Raw genomic sequence first — 20817 nt, 5'->3', positions numbered from 1 at the left:
AGTCTCTGAGACAGGAATCTATCCCTCCAGCATGTTCTGTTTATTGTGGTGACAAGGTTTAGGTCCCTAGAGCATGTTGTTCGGAGGTATTGGGATTTCTTTAAGTGAAGCACGTCCAACAGCTCTGGGTTTGACATTGCTTTGTATGTCAGGCAGAGATCGCTTCTGAGTAGGTGATATGCGATGGAGTAAAGCTGGAGTATTTTGAAATGATCTGCATAGGGTATCTGTTTGAAGCCGGTAATCCTCTTTGTGAGATATTTCTGCGGCCTTTCCAGTTGTTGTAGATGTCTTCTGAGGTAAATGCCAAAAGGGGTGTTGCACTCTATAATGGGTCTAATGAGTGACGAGTAGAGGGGAACAATGACCTTTTTTTTCCTGGATAAGAAACCTTTTGTGATGAGGTGTGCCACGTAGAAGGATTTCCTGACTACTGTGATGATGTGATTATCAAAGGAGACCTTACTGTCCACCTGTGTCCCAAGGTCTCTTATCACACTTTTGGTGTTAAGTAGACTACCTACCGCCTATGTGGTAGTTCATGGGTAGAGTGGTTTTACCAAAAGGGATGACAATGCACTTTTTGGCATTGAGCTTGAAGCCATGGCTTTGACACCAGTCATTTGACTCAGTGAGGTCCTTTTTTTGGATGTCCACATCGTTAGGAGTTTCGATTATGGCTCCTAGTTTGCAGTCATCTGTGAACCTCATTAGCCAAAGACCTTCTGTGTTAGCCTGTACTTCAGAGAAATAGATACCAAACAGGACAGGACCCAGAACCCTGTGGTGCTCCACTTGTCACTGATCTGAAGTTGGATTTGGAGTCTGCTACTTTCAGAGTGTGGGTTTTATCATTGAGCCAGTTGGCGAGCCATCTTGTGACATAGGGATTTATATTGAGTTTAGTGAGTTTATCTATAATTCCAGAGTGTGGGATGTTGTTGAAAGCCTTCAAAGAAGTCTTTCAGGTTTAGGAGACATTATCTGCCTTTTACAAATCCAAACTAGGTGGGGTCCAGAGTTTGGAGACTATTAATGTCTGTTTATAAGTTCCATGATGAAACGTTCCATGGCCTTGGAGACCAGGCTCATCAGGCTAATGGGGCGGTAGTTCCCAGGGTCCATGGTGGCTCCCCCTTTGTGGAGTGGGATAACCATCACTGTGTGCCATTCAGTGTGCACAAAGCCTGAGGTGATGCTGTGATTGAACATGGTACTTAGGTCCATATTCATTCTGTAGTTCATGTAGAACGCAGCCTGCGATGTTGTCGGGTCCCATGGATGCTGTGTTCTTGGTTTTGGAGAGTGTGTTTTTTACCTGTGCAGCCATGATTACAGGAACTTTGCATTCTTCCAGTATGGAGATGGCCCTCTAGGGGGTGAGAGGGGGGTAAAGTTAGCACTCAACCTATCTGCCAGGATGTTGGCAATATCAGTTGGTTCTGTATATTTAGTGCCATTGTGCTGTAACTCAGAGCAGATCTGAGTGCTGCCATTGAGGTTTTTAACATAGCTATAGAATGCTTTATGGTTGTCTTTAGAATACGTGCCGATTTTGTTTCCATAACTAGCTTTGGAGGATTTTTATGAGGGATCTCAGCTTCTTACTGAGGCTGACCAGGGAGTTTCTCCAATCATGGAATTTTACACTTTTTTGCAACAGTTTCTTTCTTCTGTTGTAGAGTTCATGTATGGCAGGGGAGCACCAGTTTGGCTTCCTTTTTTTGAAGGATAGCATCTTGGTTTGGTTAGGGATAGCACTATCCATGTATTCATGTAACTGCTTATTAAGTGCATCTGTGTAGGATTCAGCAGTCATACCTCTGTTGTCTGTCTGCATGGGTGTCGTGAAGTTTGCTACTTTTGTTTTACTGTCTGGCTTTGGAGAATTCTTTTATGATGGTTTCCCTAATAGGGGGTGGGGGCGGGATGTGGATATCTAGGGTGATTAGCTTGTGGTCAGATCTCACCAATGAGAAATCGACCTCTGGTGTGGAACACTGGTCTCCCATGTTGGTAATGACCAGGTCTAGGATATTGCTGCCCCTGGTGGGGGTGGATAAGCTGATCCAAGGCATTGGAATTTATGAATTCCAGAAAATGTTGAGCAAAAAGTTTGGTACATGAGTAGTTTCCTCAGTTAATGGTGGGGTAGTTGAAATTGCCCATTGTTAGGGTGTTAGGTTGTACCCTAATATTTTCCAATGTATCAAGAAATGAGGAGTGGGAATCCTGGGTCATGGTGGGGGATCTGTAGCAAGCTACAATTTGGATTGCGATCTTGCCCAGAGTTAGTTGCACTTGGATAATCTTGGACGCATTATGCTGAGCAACTAGCCTGGAGGTGTGGATATCCTTAATGAATATGGACATGCCTCCACCTTTAGTGTTTTGGTCCAGGTTATGTGGCCGGAAGGTGTGGTATGAATTATAGCCTGGTAATGCAGGTGTGCTCTCTGGAGCCTTGAACCAGGTCTTAGTCACTGCACAGATGTTGATGTTCTCCAGTTTAAGGAGTGCCTTGAGTGAGTGCATTTTGAGGTTTAGACTTCTAGCAATGAGTGGCATTACCCTCAGATTTTGCTTGCTTGTACCTGTTATGATGGTGAATTTGTCATTTGAACCATGCCTAAAAAGGCACTATAGGGGTGGCAAGAGCCTTAGCCAGTATCCAGAATCCCAAGGATGACAGGTGCAGGCCATCTCTGGCAAAGCATCATGGTCTGTCGATCAGACAGATACTGGATCCCCTTAGAATGACACCAGAAGCTTAGCCAATTGTTGAAGTCAATCATTTTGTCCTAGTACTGACTTATCATTCTGGGTGATGGCAGGATGCTACTCAGGGCTAGGGTCATACCTGCCTGGGCTACAAGATTGGAGAGCTCCTCCATGTCTCTTTTCATGTAGTCCAGGGAGGTACATCTCAGGTCATTCACACCAACATGGACAATGATGGAGTCATATTTGTACTTGTTGTGGAGTGACCTGAGTGCATGTATTATGTGTCAGATCCTGGCACCCAACAGGCAGCTGACAGTAACTTTCTCCTTGTTTAGCCTGGTGAGTGGAACATCAGTGTGCCTGACTATAGAGTCACCTATGACTAGAGTGTTGGGTATGTTGTTATGCCTTATGGGCTGTGGTTGAGTGGCACACTGAGTTTGTGAGCCATGTGTCATTTGGGTTGTGCTGAGGGGGTGGAGGTTTCTTGTGTTTCTGCTTTGGACGTCTCTGTTGCTTGGGCAGATTTTTATTGAGAGCCTCCGTGAATGTAGGTGTGTGTTTTGTGTTTCTATGTGCGTGTTTTGGTGGTGTAGCTTTTGAGGGACTATGTGATGAGTGTGGTGTGGTGCAAGTGTTTACCTTTTCCTCTTGACTGTCTAATCCAATCTTACGAAAAGAGAGCTTTACTTCCAGTTTGGCTATATACGTGCATCTCTCACAGGTTTTAGTGCTTTGTGGTTGGAGGAGAGGGTTGTCTGTGTACATGAGGCAATTGCTGCATTGTCTCAAGATGCCCAGATTCTTCAGGAAGACAGGAGAAAACTCTGGAAGCTGACCTTTAGACATGCCTGGATAGGTGCTTATTTATAAAGTACTAAAAACTGTTTTCCTCTAGACAAGTGAGGAAAGTTGAGTGCTGTTGTAATTTGTAGCTTATTTAGTGCTTACAATGAGTTCTGAACAAGTGCTGAGCTCAAAGAAACATATTTGAGTGCTAAAACTAAAAACTGGCTAGTTCTAAGGGAAAATTTGAAGAGCAAACTTTATGGTGCCGGGAATAGTTTAACCCTAGCTAAGTGTATTTTATTAATATAACAGTAGCAAATGAGCAAACTGATTTAAACAAAGTAACATATTAACCAATGAAAAGCTAAAAACTGAGCCCCATTCCAACAATCTTTGATCAGTCAAGTTCTAACTGCACATTCCTACCACTAGGGTGCAGGGGGAACCTTCTCCAAAAAAGATGGCCTGAATTAGTACTCAAGTTATGCAAACAAAGCTATATTCAGCAGGTTTGATTCTAGTCTATGCTACAGCAAACAAGGTGTACTAATTTCAGAAAGAAACAGTTCAAATAAGCAGGCACAATTAGCCTTTAACCAGAAACTTCCAGCTCAGAAGGGCAGAATCTACCCTCTCCTCCCACAAGAGTGCAGCCCACACCTTCTTAATGTAAAATAACTGTCCCTAAGCCCACGTGATTAAACCAGAACTAATACACTTATAGAATAACAGGGCACTAAGCCTTTAATCAGCAACTCCCAACTTAGAAGGATGTAAGCTACTTGTCCTGCCACAACAGTGCAGACCACAAACATTATCAATGTAAAAGGCTTAGAATAACAGTTATAATTTATTCAGGCTATTAGCAAGCAGTAATAAATGCAATAGAATAAATGCAATTAAGTATTTTTTATGAACAGGCAGCAGAAGCAAAATAAAGTAATAAAGTATTAAGAAAACTAATTTGGTAAAAGCAGATGAATAAAGTGCAATTTTTATATAACAGTAGAAAATGAGCAAACTGATTTAAACAAATTACCCAGTTAACCAGTAAAAAAGCTCAAACCTGGGACCTGTTCCAGCAGTTTTCAATCAGAAAAGTTCTAACTGCTCACTCCTGCCACTAGGGTGCAGGGGAACATTCTCCAAAAAGATGGCCTGGATTAGTGCTCAAATTATACAAACAAAGCTAGATTCAGCAGGCCTGAATCTAGTCTATGCTACAGCAGACAAGGTGTGCCAATATCAGAAAAACAGTTCAAATAAGCAGGCAAAGTAAGCCTTTAACCAGAAATTCCCAGCTCAGAAGGGCAGAACGTAGCCTCTCCTCCCACAAGAGTGCAGACCACAAACATTCTTAATGTAAAATAACTAGCCTGAATCCCAGGTGCTTAAACCAGAACTAATACACTTTCAGAATAACAGACACTGAGCCTTCAATCAGCATTTCCCAACTTAGAAGGATGTAAGCTACCTGTCCTGCCAAAACAGTGCTAAAACCAAAAGGATTAGAATAACAGTTACAATTTAATCAGACTACTACCAAGCAGTAATAAATGCAGCAGAATAAATACAATTGAGTACTTTTAAGAGGAGGCAAAATGAAAATAAGGTAATAAAGTAGGAAGAAATACAAATACAGTAATCAGATGAATAAAGTGGAATTTTTTTTTTAGCAAAGTGCAAGGTGAAAGAAAGGAGGAGCAGAAGAAATTCAAGGTTATGAACCTAAGTGGGTTGGCCTTCTCAAGTGAACAATAGACTGGGAAAGGTGTCCCAGATCAAAGTTACAGTAGTGGCGGGCAACTGCAAGGCCACCAACTAAAACAACACCACAAGAATAAGGTGAGGGGAGGGGAAAACAGTTTCTGGACAGATAAGAACAGAAAACAATGCCAGAAAATATATAAAACAATGCCAGAAAATATATAAAATAATTTGATCAGGTAAAACATAGGCAACATTAAGACAATGCAGAACTCTAAAAGGTTGAAATGCCAAAAATATATGTATCAGTCAGTGATATATTTCCAGATTGTTTGAGAATAACACTTCAGCCAGAGCACTAGGAGTTTCCAACAGTGTGTGCAGGAATTTTCAAACAGAAACTATTTTTAAATCAGCAAGCCTTGAAACAATCAAATAAAGCTGTTAGATCAATTTTATAAACTCCACCAAAGGAACAGGGGGAGACAGTTTCAGAACAGATGAGAACAGAAAACAATGCCAGAAAATATATAAAGCAATGCCAGAAAATATATAAAATAATTCAATCAGGTAAAAAATAGGCAATTTACTTTAAGACTGACTGTGGTGGTGAATGGGTCCAAAACCTATCCTTTAGCTAAGTTTTTGGACCACAAATTAAAGAAAATATTGGTTAATTACATGGGGATCCTAAAAGATTCACAGGGTTTTTTGAGATGTATTAAGAAAGAATCTATAGACGATTTAATTTTTGTGACAGTGGACATACAAGATCTTTTCTCAGTGATCCCCCATCAAATAGGACTGGAATGGTTTGGGGAAGCACTTTCAGAAGCACTTTCCAGTGTGGGGGGGTTCCAATAGTGAACTTCAGGTGTGCATGAATTTGATGGATATAGTTTTAAAAAATAATTTCATCGATTTTGAAAGTGAATTTTTTAAACAATCTACGAGGCTAATGATGAGGGAGTGATGTGCCCCCACATATGCAAACATTGTACTGACTACCTGGGAAGAAAAATACATTTTTAAGTTCAAGTATGCCAAGAAATGGGACTTTCTATAGGTGATGCCTGGATGATATTTGTATTTTTTGGACAGGAACAGAGAACAAATTACTGGAATTTTTAGAATACTTGAATAATACTACAGACTTTTTTAAAATTCAAATACACCATCACAAGGGATAAGATGCTATACCTGGATGTTACTATTCAAAAAGTTAAACAATTGAAGGAATTTACATCCACTATTTTTAGAAATGAAACCTTTTCCAGTTCATACCTACATTTTTCAAGTGCTCATTCCTATAAGCAGGAAAAAGGTACCTTGAAGATGCAGTTTATTTATCGGTCTAGAAAGACCTCTACCGAGGAAGACTTGTAGTGGAGTGCAATAAGTTGAAAGGGATATTCTTGGAAAGAAAATACCTTTTGGGATTGGTGGAAGTAGTTACAAAAGGAGGTGGAAATTGGTGGGAAAAGAAAAGATGCTCCAATTGTGGGTACAGGGTGGGAGACAAAGGTGGTACCTACAGGAGGTGAATTGCAGGGGCTAAAGTTGAGGATTGTTGGAGAGGGACATATGTCACAACCTTCAGTAGTGGCACCCCTAAGATTAAAAATATTATTTTGAACAATTGGAACAAATGTTCTTGTTACTCTGATTTGGGGGTACTTTTTAAAGAATCATTGAAGTTCATTTATAAAAAAGGAAGAAATATTAAAGATCTACTGGAGAATAGGCTGAAATGAAAGGAAAAATAAAAAAATGGAGCTTATAAATGTGGTAACTGTGCACAATGTCCATTTCTGATGAATAAGTAAAAACACGATTAAAAGTATAGCAAAGCTAGAACTGATGAATAAGAAATCAGTATATATCCAATCCAGGGTAGGTTTATTGAAGCTAGTTCACATTCAAAATGTACAATGGCTGGGGTGCTCTATCTTGCTGTTTGTAACAAATGTGGGGCATTTGACATTGGTAGACCATCTGAAAACTAAAAAGAAGGGTGTACGAGCACACAAAGGATATTCTGATTAAGGACATGAAAAATGCCCCATACAACCATACCTTGACCTGCCCCTGGGCAAAGTTCAGTTTTTTGTATTAGAAAAGGTTGACCATGACCTTAGAAGGGGTCCATGGGAAACCAAAATTTAATTTAGGGAAATTTTCTGGCAATTAGTGATTGAGGCTAACAAAGTCCCTGGACTGAATGAGAATATTTTTTTAACTCCAGTATTAAAACATGTAGCAGCTAAAATTTGAAAAATGAAAACATATGTTGGTGCACACATACACATTTTTTGTAAGACATGAATAAGGTTTTAATGGTTTTAACTGTTTTTAAATGTTCAACATTAGAGATGGGTGTCTTATTCAATATTATTCTTTTATTATTATTTTTTCTCTATTTTTTCATTTATTATTTATTCTTTTTTCATCATTATTTTTTATTTTTAGCCATTTTGTTCACCTGTTTCCATCCTTTTATTCTGATTGAAATGTTTAGCCACTAGATGGCAATGTTGGTGTACTTTGGTAAAATATATCTTTAATGATGTTTTAACTGCACATATTTGGAAAGTTTTTAACAGATGTTTAACTTGAAATCACATACAAACATTTTCTTTATATCGTGGGTTCTTCTTTTTTAATGGACACACACTGGGTTCTTTTAGGTAAGCCCTTGCTTTGTTTTTAACTGGTAATTGATGGATGATTGTTATATAATTAAACTTAGATTAGCTAAAGGTAGGAGTATAACAGGAATAGAAGTGATTGCAAGAATGTCTATTGGTATCTGAAGAAGTCCTAGGCTAAGGAATGGAAAAGCAGTGATACTGTTAAATGGTAATCTGTCAATACAAAGTGTTTTTAGAGCTCGGAGTATCTATTTTCTTTTCTTCATAGCTTCCTGGATGTTTTACAAGTGGTTGTTTGGTTTTGGAAAGTTTACTTGTTTTTTTTTGTCATTGCTGGTCTTTTTATAGTTTCATAGTTTCCCATATCATAGGAAAGTATTAGGCAATCAGTCTACAGAGCATTTTAAGCCTCTCCAATTGTCTAGGTTTACCTTGAAGGAGGAGAGAGTATAACTTGACGTGTAATGAAAGTTTGTTCTAGATGTGGAGTATTCAATGGGATATCATTGTCATAGTAACAGGAAGGGATAGCAACAATTATGTATTCCATCTACTGGCTTATTTCTAATTCAGATTTTATCATATTCTTTGCAATGTTTCTTTGGGGCTGAACTGTATATTAATTTGCTCTCTCAGTAATGGGTTGTAACTACCTGAAAATTAAAAATTATCTATTCCTATCAATGAATATTCAATACCGTGCTGTATTTACAAAGCACAGATTAGTATAGAAGAAAGCTCCATCTTGTTAATGAGTGTTTTTTTGGTTCCAGGGGTATGAGGTTTGAATCTTTCCACCTTTATATGCCTACCATGTCACTTTAAGCAAATCAATTAACCACACAGTATTTTGGGGCAATTTGAAATTTGTACAATGTGTGTGCCCCTTAATGGTCTCTTGGACTACATGCCTAGTAACTACTGTACCTACATTACTATTTGTTTCTGTGTAATTAGTTCTACATTATATTATATTATATTTAATTGGATTTTCTGGCCTCTCTGGTCCAGGTTGTGACTGAAAAGGGTCCTTGGACCAGTTGACCCACTCACTTAACAAATGTTAAGGAAATAAGTAATGACCTAATTAATCTAGTTATGGATGTCCACTACCATTAGCTCTGTTGTATCATTCCCCTCAAGTTGTATAACCAAGAAGTAAAATATAACATGCTGCTTCTCACAATGGATATGGGATCCAACACACACTTTACCTTTAATTTCTTATTTCCTTGGATTAGAAATTTGTGGACAGCGTCTAGGTCTTGCCTTGGATTACTCCACTCTCCAGAATGCATATGAGTGCAATAGGATTAGTGCTGGCTTAACTTGGAAAAACAAAAATAACCCTAACTAGTTCTAATCATTCAGGAGCATGATGTGACCTCACCCAGATATACCATAAATTGCATCCCAGCATTTATAACCTCCCCCCTCATTGCTTCTTTTTTTAACACTTGTTTAAAAAGCAAACCATAACAGACCTGAAAACTGAAACATCTCAATTATAAGACTAATTGTCAATGTCTCTCTTTTTTCCTCCTATTATCCACAGAAACTACTGGGCTGTCACTCTCTGATGTTAAATCCACTGGTGTTGATCTGATCTTTCACAAAGCCCTGGGATCAACCTCTCCTTTTACCCCCTTGCTGCTGGTCATTCATTATGATGTCTGAAGACTACATCTAGCACAATACGACTGCAACATGTACATTTTTCATACAGACCCTGAGGAGAAAAAAGAGTGCTGCCATGATCTTGTATGGTTGCTAATGTTTTTCCTTTTCTTAAAGATCTTGTTATGATCATGGCAGACCACATCACCACAGCTGCATGAAGGTTTTACATCTGTCTCCAGTCTAATAATCCCTTTTTTCAGGCTTTAGCCTCCAGTTTTACCTATCTGGTAGAAATCGTGTTTTAGTCATGCTTTGTGTGACAGCTCTTCACTTACAAAAATGCATGTTGGTTTCAGTCCCAGCCATTTACCGTCAAGTGGTAAAGTGATACAGCAGATATTGTTGTTTTCTGACAGCAAGAGGTGCCCCAATCCTTGGCTGGGGTGCCTTCTGTGTGGAGTCTGCATGTCCTCCTGGTGTTTGAATAGGTTTCCTCAGGGTGCCCTGGTTTCCTCCCACATTCCAAACACATGCAATAGGTAGACTGGACACTCTAAATTGGCATAGGTGTGAACTTGTGTGTTAGTGTATGATGTGGAAAAATTATTGTAGCAGGACTAACCACCTGGCAGTGTAAACTTTGGCAGGAGATGTTAAAGTGACACCCTGACCCCATGTGCAAAAAATGGGAAAAGGGGTTGTGGATGGATGGATGGATGGATGGATGGATGGATGGATTCTTATAGAAACGCCAGTCTAACTGTACAAAAACTTAATGATTGCATGAAGTGTCTGATTCATTCAGAGTAACACTACATTCAGTGCAATCTACTGAAATTTATTAGCAGCTTTCATACAGTATACAAGAACTGGGGGCTTATCTGTGGTAAAACAAGTGATTTGCTTCTGGATCTTCATTTGTTCCTTAACATTGGGAAAAAGACCTTTCCTGTTGTCTAACAAAACAGCCCTGCAGATACCAAAAGGAAAATACATTTATCTGAAAACTGGATGTCAAGTGAAGTAGATGAAATTGCATAAATGTACAATGAAGATTAACAAGTCGAATATCTGCATGGACTTAGTACTAATTGAAAGAAATGGGAAAAAAAATGTCTACAAAATACTAAGGTAATCTACAGGATACAAATCACTGACATCTCATTGACTGATGGAATTGGAACAACTAACAACAGTATGTTACCAATATTTTCTCTAAGACTTTTACTTTAAAGTGTAGAGGCAAGGAAGTAGAGGGTATCACAGCTAGTTAAAAATCTAAGATGTGCCCTAACATGAAATTTGGGCCACCAAGAAGGAAACATCACTTCTGTTAGATTTTGCATGGTGGCTCCTGGTGTTTATTAGCCTAGTATAAACCTATGAACCCATGATCTTCTCAACTGCTTTTGACAGGCTGGATAGAAATTAATTATGAAATACATTTACCAAATAAGTTGTTAAGCATCATACAGGACATTTGTCATGATGCTCAGAGTAGAGTCAAAAATGTATTAAAATGTATTCTTAGCTATCAGAGTCATATACAGTCATGAGTAGTGTACTCAAGGAAGGAGTCTTTCATTAGTCCAATAAACTATAACTACAGAATGGCATACAGAAAGAAGGAGTACTCTCACCAGTTCTATGAAATGTAACAACAAACCTGGACACATAAATGATTACTCTTACCAGTCACATACAATGTAACACTATTCTCAGGCATAACAAGGAGAGCTCTCATTAGTCCTGTACAATGTAACAAACTACTGGGTTTACCAAGAAGGAGTATCTCATCAGTCCCATGCAATGTAACAAAACACTGAGTACACCAAAAAGGAGTACTCTCTTCAGTCCTATATAATGTAACAAGAGGCCCAGATACACAGAGGATTACTCTAACCAGTCATGTACAATGTAACAATATTCTCAGGTACACCAAGAAGGAGTACTATCACCAGTCCTGTACAATGTAATGAAAACATGGGCACACCAAGAAGGAGTACTCTCACCAGTCCTGTACAATGTAAGAAAATTCTGGGTACACCAAGAACGAGTACTCTCACTGGTCCTGTATGATGTAACAAAATACTGGGTACACCAAGAAGCAATACAGTCACCAGTCTTGTACAATGTAACAAATACTGGGGACAACAAGAAGGAGTACTTTCACTAATACTGTACAATGTAACAAATACTGGGTACACCAAGAAGGAGTACTCTCATCAGTCTTATACAATATAACAATAGAGTGTATTCTTGAAAAAGTTTGGCAATGTTTTCTGGCATTCAAATTACAATTTTTTTACATGGTTATGCTTTTCTAAACTAAGATATAACTACATACTGAAACAGCAACAAAGGAATTACATATAATGCATAAGTAAAAATAAAGCTGAAATGTGTTATGATGCCCTGTTCCTGTAAATGACCTATGGTTGTGCATATAATGGCTGCATATTGCATAGCATGATTACATTCCCTACCATTTAGGATGTCCATAAATTCACCTTAACACTGGATACATACACATGGGTTTGTTGCATGTCCATATCAGTCTTCTTGCTATATCATCATGACAATTTCACTCTTACATTGCTTAAACATTATATCCAGTTGTCTTCAGTTAACCAAAATACAGGTAATGTAGCCACATCTCAGCATTTAACACATTATTTCTGTGTGAGCAAGTGAGACGTTTGGTGCACTCAGGCCTAGTAGCCAGAATCCAAGATTATTGTTATCTGGCAGTTCTCTGTGTATTGCTTGGCTTCAATCAATATCACCCATTGCTGTTTACTTTCACTCTTGAATAATGCCAGACTATATGCACTGATGAGAGAAAAACAGCCAGATGAAGCCCCGCATCTGCTTTATTTTTAATATACTGTGGCAATTACTTCACATGTCTATTAGCCTAAGATATGTAAAGGCAGTTATGTGAGGCAAATCAGACGACGTGCCCAATTTCAAAAATGATCTCAGGTAGATTTGGATAATGTGGGTCCAAAAACAAACCTTCACTTCAGCTTCATGTCATTAAGGTTATGCAAAAGCCACATTATGACATCTTTATACAATATTTTCATCTTTAAAATTGTGGTGTTGGGCATCAGTAGATTATTCTTATCCTAATGTACATATTTGTAGAACCATTTGTGGTTAGTTAAAGAATGGGAGTGTGCACTGACTATTAAGTCTTAATGCAGGAGTTGACACCAGCAACTATTAGCCCTGATATGATTACATCATGAGGTCTACTCTGTACATCCACAAGAATACATTCTCCCATTAGATCCAACTAGACCAACTTGTACTATTCTGATTTATTTCAATATATGGAAACTCACAAATTCTATATAATAATGTCAACTTATGCTCACCTGGAAAATTTGCCACAAAATTTTCAATCTCTATTCCCCCTAAAACCTGTATTATATGGAATTCTAAGACAGTCTTGTCAGTTGTACTTAGACTGATATCTGTTATCTCACACATGGGACAGATTGGTCTGGGGAAAGTGTTTGCTCAAAGATATTGATGCATGCATAGCATAACTGCAAAATATTAAAGGTTAGTAAATATGCCACTTTGCTGTTTTAGTGTAATTTATTTCCATGCACTGATTTTAAGGGTTTTTGAGATCTACGTAAAGCTTGACATGACTGTCTAAAGTTTTGAAGACATTTGCAGAATAAAAGATGGGCTAATGTCTGAAAAATTAAATATCGGGTAGTATATTATTTGTACAATAGTAAATTGGTCTGGCAGAGATGTTCACCATGAGAAGATAGTGTTATGGATTCACAGATTTTCTTAGAAAAAAATATTTTTTAGAGGTGGCAATTATCTTGGGGGGGGGGTCACAATTCAAGATGAGAAAACAGTCTGTCTTTACATACAACACAAGTGTCATTGGATTTTTTTTGTTTGTTTGTTTCTGGCCCACAAAAGAAAACAAACATGGTGAGTGCAAATGACTACATATTTGGAAAGGATAGTTGCTTAAGTTAGTTCATTGTTAAGTCCTTTAATGTAATAATGCAAAGGACTTCAATGATCTCTGTTGGGTTCTAAGCAGGCTAGCTTTCTTTTTTAGGTGTTCAACTGAAATTTGTTGTTGCTAATACAATCAGTGTGTGGTAGTTCTTTTGTATGTGATATCGAAATGCTTCACTGAGCTTTGAGTTTCTGTATATCTATTGGAATTTGTTGTTTTGTGATCACACTCTTGAATGTCTGCATTTTTTTCAATATCATTCAGGAAAATAGATGTATCAAGCATCGCACATACCAGACCCCCTCATATTTCATTGTCAGTTTTTCTTATCTGTTTTTATATTAAAGTAGTGTTTCCTGTTGACTTCCATGGGCTACATTAATAGCTTATTTAGCTGCTGAGCAAAGCTTTAGATGGTCTAGGTAGGTTTTTTTTATGAACTGGGTATCTCACAGATAGTTTTTTACAGTAAAGAATGCACCACACAGCAAAAGGACCTGCCCACAACACTGCTTGTTTATGAGTATTTCAGGTCCAACAACAATATAAAGAGCACCAGCACTGATATCAGGAAAACATTTATTATTATTTAATTAGACGTAGAACACTAGCATAATTCCATTTTCACCATGGTATTGACTTCCTCAGCTTTACAACTTCCACGGCAGAGATAAAAAATGATTTATTTGCTGATACAAACCTTAGAAAAGCTCATTCAGACAGTAGGCTCAATTGTGCTAAACAAATGCAGCACTATTAAGATTTCTGCACTTGTCAAAATATTGAAATTTTTTCTTTATTGGGAAATGTATCTTAACATGCAATGCAGACTACTGACAGGTACTCTTCAGAATAACTTTTCCTGAATAGTCCTCAAAGTTATATTGAAATTGGTGGCAGAACTTTCACCTCTGTACAGCATTGCGTAATGCAATCGATGTTATTTGAGTTCAGGGAAGTAGCTAGTCTGCACACATTCATACACAGGTTGAAACAGTTGCTGTATTAATAATTGTATCTAGTAGTAGACATTTAGGATTATATAATCATGCACATTAGCAAGAGTTTTCTGGCCATTTTGATGTACAGCGCATTTTATGTTAAGATTAGTTAAAATTCTGCAGCCTTTAAATTCTTCATGTCCTTAATTTATTTTAATATGTTTCTTGTTTTTAAACAGACAGATAATAATGGTTGTTTTACTGCTGTTTGTGAAACTGAACCCTTCTTGAATGTTACACAGTGGTCCTATCAAATGCAGTTAGACATCACTGCTACCCTTGAAGAGGCTGGAACAGGTAGGTAGTCTGTTTTACAATGTCCTTTGCCTGAATTGTATATTATGTAACTAAATTGTTTGCCTTATCCCTGCAAAATGTAAAAGAATCATAATGTTGCATCTGTTTGTGGATAATAATTTTATTAGACGGTGAAACTGGTTTTCCTATACTGGAAGAATATTTCAACTGTCAGACCTGTGTTAAGGTCAAAGGTTAATTGTCAGAATCAGAGTTCATATGGTATAAAAGGCATAGTGTGTTAGTGAACTGCATGTCAGTCATGTCTTGCCATTGTGTTTGCATGTATTATGTGAGGACAAACAGCATGGTGACAGTTACATGGAGTTCTTTCCCATGGTGCATGGTGTGGACTGATAGCACTGAGTCAGGGCGGGGGTAAGGGTTGAATTCAGTGGTTAGGTGCACAACAGGGTGGTGCTGTTCATTATAAAATAAAATAAAATGAAATAGCAGTGTGTGAGTTTGGCTGATAGCTGATGTCACTGCTATACACATACAGGTATGCAACATCACTGCATATTCATTAAATCTTATAATATTTCTGTATGTTAGAAGTGGGATTTACAGAGCAGACAAGATGCAATGAATTGCAGGCTTTGTGTAATTCCTGAATGCAGCATTGTATTAAGCAAAAGATACCAGAGTGACTTATACTGTAGTTTATTGTGTTGTTAATGTCCATAGGCACTGTATTTTATTTTTAGATTTACTGGTCTGTGAAATGGATTATACTCATGAAGTAAAAGTAGTTTTCTGTCAAAGGTGACCTGGAGTCATTGTCTGGTAGAGTGAATTTGTTATAGTCACAGAGTATGCAAGTGGTGCCTGAAGGAATCAGCCACACGTTGGCTTTGTAGAATTTAATTAATTGTTGTTGTTCTGTTTTATGTTAGACCATGCTGACACAGACATAACATAAATAAATTAAAAAATTGTACAGAATGCTTGAGAAAACCCACCCTGCAACTTTTATTGGAAATAACACTCCTTGAATGTCCTGACCTTGCATTATTTAGTTGAAATGTACATGTTCTTCATATGTTCAACAATTAATACTCTTAAAATTTCTCAGCAACTAATCCCATTAGCATACCTCTGAATTGTCCAGATTTTTGCAGAATGTCCCGATTTTTGCCTCATATTTTTAGTTTGCTCCTTATAAAATTTTTGATTTTCTGGCAAATCACTGAGGAATGAAGTCAAAGTCATAGTTCCCCTTTATCTGGCCCTTATCAGACCCATCCTTGAAATCAATGCCCACTTCAGCATGAACCTGACCAGATATATGCAACAAGTAAATGTCCACAAAGGTTTCTTAACAGGGGAATTCAGAGTTTAAACACATTGTCCTATATGGATCGTTTTAAAGCCCCATCTCTGTACTCAGTCTCCTACAGGTTACTGAGAGGCAATCTATGCCTGGCATACAAGGCATCCTCAGATCCAACTCTTTTGCAAATCCACAAAACTATTAGCATCAGAACCACTAGAACTAAGGATTTAAATTTTGCTTGTGACATAACTAAGACATGTTGCCATGATAAATATATGTCTCAGTGGATGCCTATGCTCTGGAACAGGCTCCTCACCCATGTGAAACAGACTCCATCCCTTACCTCTGCATCTGGCTCTCTCCACCCAAGATTGTGCTAGAAAGTCAAGAGGAGAAGGTTAACACCCGCACTACACCTCAAGCAACACATAGCCCTTCTAAACTCACACCACCAACACCCACACATAGAAACACTAAATCCACATATGCGGAGGCCCTTAACTGCAACCTGCCCAAGCAACAAGGACCTCCAAAGCTGAAACGCAAACAAACACCAATCACAACCAAAGTGTCACATCACATAGCTCACAACACCAGTGTATCACCCAGCAACAGCCCCTAAGGCAAGACAACGTACCTAACACATTAGTCATAGGTGACTCTATAGTCAGGCACACTGATGTCCCACTCACCAGGCTGAACAAGGAGAAAATTACAGTGAGCTGCTTGTCGGGTGCCAGGATCAACCACATAACAGAAGCACTCAAGTCGCTCCACAACTAGTACAAATATAACTCTGTCATTGTCCATGTTGGAGTGAAAGACTTGAGAGATACCTCCCTGGATTACATGAAAAGAGACATGGAAGAGCTCTTGGATCATGTGGCCCAGGCAGGTATGACCCTAGACCTGAGGAGCATCCTGCCTTTGCCCAGAATGATACCACAATATAAGGACAAATGATTGACTTCAACAATTGGCTAAGCTTCTGGTGTCATTCAAAGGGGATCCAGTATCGGTCTGCCTGGGACAACATGATCGGCAGACCATGATTCCTTGCCAGAGTTGGTCTGCACCTGTTGCCCCTGGGATTCAGGTTACTGGCTAAGGCTCTTGCCACCCCTATAGTGCCTTTTTTAGGCAAAGTTAAAAGGACAAAACCACCACCATAACAGGTACAAGCATGCAAAATCTGAAGGTAATGCTACTCAATGCTAGAAGTCTAAACCTCAAAAGGCACTCTCTCGAGGCACTCCTAAAAATGGAGAACATCGATATCTGTGCAGTAACAGAGACCTGGTTCAAGGCTCCAGAGAGCACCCCTGCAATACCAGGCTACAACTCTTGCCACACTTTTTTGGCCACCAAACCAGGATCGAAACACTAAAGGTGGAGGAGGGTCCATATTCACCAAGGATATTCACACCACCAGGTTAGTTGCCCAACACAATGCGTCTGAAATTCTCCAGGTGCAACTAACACTAAGTAAGACTGCAATCCAAATTGTAACTTGCTACAGATCCCCCACCATGCCCCAAGATTCTCACTACACATTTATAAACATACTGGAAAATATTAATATACAACCAAGCACTCTAATCAGGGTGATTTCAACTACCTTGCCATTAACTGGGAAAACTACTCGTGTACCAACACCTTTGCCCAATGATTCTTGGAATTCATAAATTCCAATGCCCTGGATCGACTAATCCATAGTCCAACCAGGGGCTCCAATATCCTAGACCTGGTCATTACCAACATGGGAAATCGATGCTCCATACCTATGGTCACCCCCTCGTTGGTCAGGTCAGACCATAAGCTAATCACCCTTAACATCCACATCCCACCCCCACCTCCCAGTAAGGAAACCTCCATAAAAAAACTTCCCCAAAGCCAACTTCATGCTACTCAAGTCAGAAGTTACAAACTTCATGACACCCATGTGGAAGGGAACTGAAAGTTCGACTGCTGAGTCCTACACTAAGACACTGTACAAGCACATCCACTCATGCATGAATCGTGCCATCCCAAATAGAACCAAGATGTTCTCCCCCCCAAAAAAGGAAGCCAATCTGGTGGTCCCCTGCCATAAACAAACTTTACAACAAAAGGAAAAAACTGTTGCAGAAAAGTGGAAAATCCCAGGATGCAAAAAAACTCCCTTACCAGCCTCAGTAAGAAGTTGAGATCCCTCATAAAATCCTCCAAAGCTAGTTACGAAAATAAAATTGCCAAAGATTCCAAAGACAGCCACAAGGCATTCTATAACTATGTCAAGAATCTAAATGGCAATGCTCAGATCTGCTCTGAGCTACAACAGAATGGCATTAAATATACTGATCCCAAGGATATTGCCAATATCCTGGCAAATCAATTCAGTGCCAGCTTCACCCCCCTCTCACCCCCTAAATCACCCATCTCAATACCGGAAGATTGCCAAATTCTGGTAATAATGGCCACACAGGTAAAAAATACACACTCCAAAGCTAAGAATACAGCATCCATGGGAACAGATGACATCCCAGGCTGTGTACTAAATGAACTACAAAATGAACTGGCACCTCACCTAAGTGTCACGTTTAATCTTACCCTCACCTCAGGATCATACCCACTGAGTGGCACACAGCTACAGTTATCCCACTCCACAAGGGGGGATCCACCTTGGATCTCGGAGGCTATCGCCTCATCAGTCTGATGAGCCTGATCTGCAAGGCCATGGAATGTATTATCATGGAACTTATAAACAAAGACATTGGCAACCTTAAAACACTGGACCCCACCCAGTTTTGTTTCATGAAGGGCCGATCTTGTCTCCTGAACCTAATTGACTTCTTCGAATCAGTCTCCAGAGCAATGGATGAGGGTAAGGCAGTCCACACAGCCTATCTGGACCTCGCCAAGGCCTTTGATACCATCCCCCACTCTGGAATCATAGATAAACTTACTAAGCTGTGCATTAATCCCTATGTCACTCGATGGGTTGCCAACTGGCTTACTGACAAAACCCACACTGTAAAAGTAGCTGATTCCAAATCCAGCTCCAGACAAGTGACAAGTGGAGTACCTCAGGGTTCAGTTCTGGGACCTCTCTTGTCTGGCATCTACTTCTCTGAAGTACAGGCCAACACTAAGGGACTCTGGCTAACAAAGTTCGCAGATGACTGCAAACTGGGGGCCATTATTGAATCCCCAAATGATGTTGATACTCTACAAAAGGGCTTTACACAGGTGCTTGGTGCCAGAGTCATGGGCTCAAGCTCAATGCCAAGAAATATATAGTTATCCACTTTGGGAAAAAACATGTACCCATGAATTAGCACATAGGTGGCAGTACACTAAACACCAAAAGTGGGATAAGAAACTTAGGGACACAGGTAGACAGTGGTCTCACCTTCAATAACCACATCACCACAACAGTCAGGAAATTCTTCTATGTGGCACACCTCATCACTAAGGGCTTTTCATCCTGAAAAAAGGAGGTCATTGTCTCACTTTACTCATCCCTCATTAGAACCATTATAGAATATAATGCCCCATTTGGTATGTTCCTCTCAAGACATCTGCAACAACTGGAATGGCCTCAGAAATACCTCACTAAAAGAATCACAGGCCTAAAGTGGATGCCCTATGCTGACCGCCTTAAAAAACTCCAGTTGTACTCTGTCGCATATCATCTACTCCGAGGTGATATCTGCTTAACATACAAGGCCATGTCAAACCCAGAGCTGTTGGACATGCTACACTTAAAGAAATCCCAATCCCTCAGAGCCACATGCTCCAGGGATCTAAACCTTGTCATCATAATAAACAAAGCATGCTGGAGGGATAGATACCTGATCCAGAGACTCCCCAGACTCTGGAATAGACTGCCCATACATGTCAAGCAGAGCGCCTCTTTGGTCCTCTTCAAAAGGAACCTTAATGATTGGATGGGAGAAAGGAAATTCACCATGGGGATCATGTCAGTCGCCCTGCTAGACAGGGTTCCAGGGAAGTAAATAGCATGGGAAGAGATAGCCATGGAATTGTTATGGCTAGGCTTGTATAGGCCCTAGGGCCAATAGCCTATTACCAACCTATGAACCTATGAACCTATGGACTCCCATGTCTCTGAAAGACAGTGACAGACAGTATTGCCCAAACTAACACTCCCTCCTCCCCATTAACCTCTAGAAATATTTTAATCGACATTTCCACTTCTAATAAAAGCACATGATATATAGGGACACAACTTGGTTGGATTATACTGCTAAGCATATAAAGGCCCTATTGGTTATTAGCCTAGTATATACCTATGAACCTATAAATAATGACATGCATTTGAGCTTCAGACTTCATATCCTTCAGAAAATGTATGATAGCACCAATCTTGTTATTCTAGCTACTTTCTATGATTATAAGAGCAACATTTAAAACCTATCCCTGTTTTGGGGCGTTTGCCCTCCTCATTATTTTAGGTTTTATCTAGATTTCTTGCACTAAGAGGTTAGGAGGTATACAAATCAGTTACTTTGAATTATTCTAGCAAAAGAAGAAGGAATTGATTATTCATTTTGGGTAGAATAATCAGGCATTCTCAATAACAATTAGTACTGCTGAATTCCCCTGTACCCAATCAGATTCCTACTCCAGATCTATTACTTTGAATTATTCTAGCATTCTCAACAACAAAGAATTAGTACTACTTAATTCCTCTGTACCTAATCAGATTGATACTCCAGATCTGTTACTCTGAATTTTTCTAGCAACAGT

The 20817-nt window shown here is 39.2% G+C and overlaps 1 protein-coding gene across 1 annotated transcript in view; it reads left to right on the top strand.

Moving 5' to 3' along the window:
- Positions 1-20817, top strand: part of LOC122808698 (alpha-2-macroglobulin-like protein 1) — a 488551-nt gene that overhangs the window by 134399 nt on the left and 333335 nt on the right. The window contains exon 9 of the mRNA XM_044079684.1: positions 14672-14789. Within this exon, the coding sequence (XP_043935619.1) occupies positions 14672-14789 (118 nt within the window). The remainder of the gene's footprint in view (positions 1-14671; positions 14790-20817) is intronic.

This window comes from Protopterus annectens, chromosome 8.part0 (genome assembly GCF_019279795.1).
Source record: "Protopterus annectens isolate FY-2018-M chromosome 8.part0, PAN1.0, whole genome shotgun sequence".
Lineage (NCBI taxonomy): Eukaryota > Metazoa > Chordata > Ceratodontiformes > Protopteridae > Protopterus > Protopterus annectens.
This window is presented reverse-complemented; position numbering and strand designations above follow the sequence as displayed.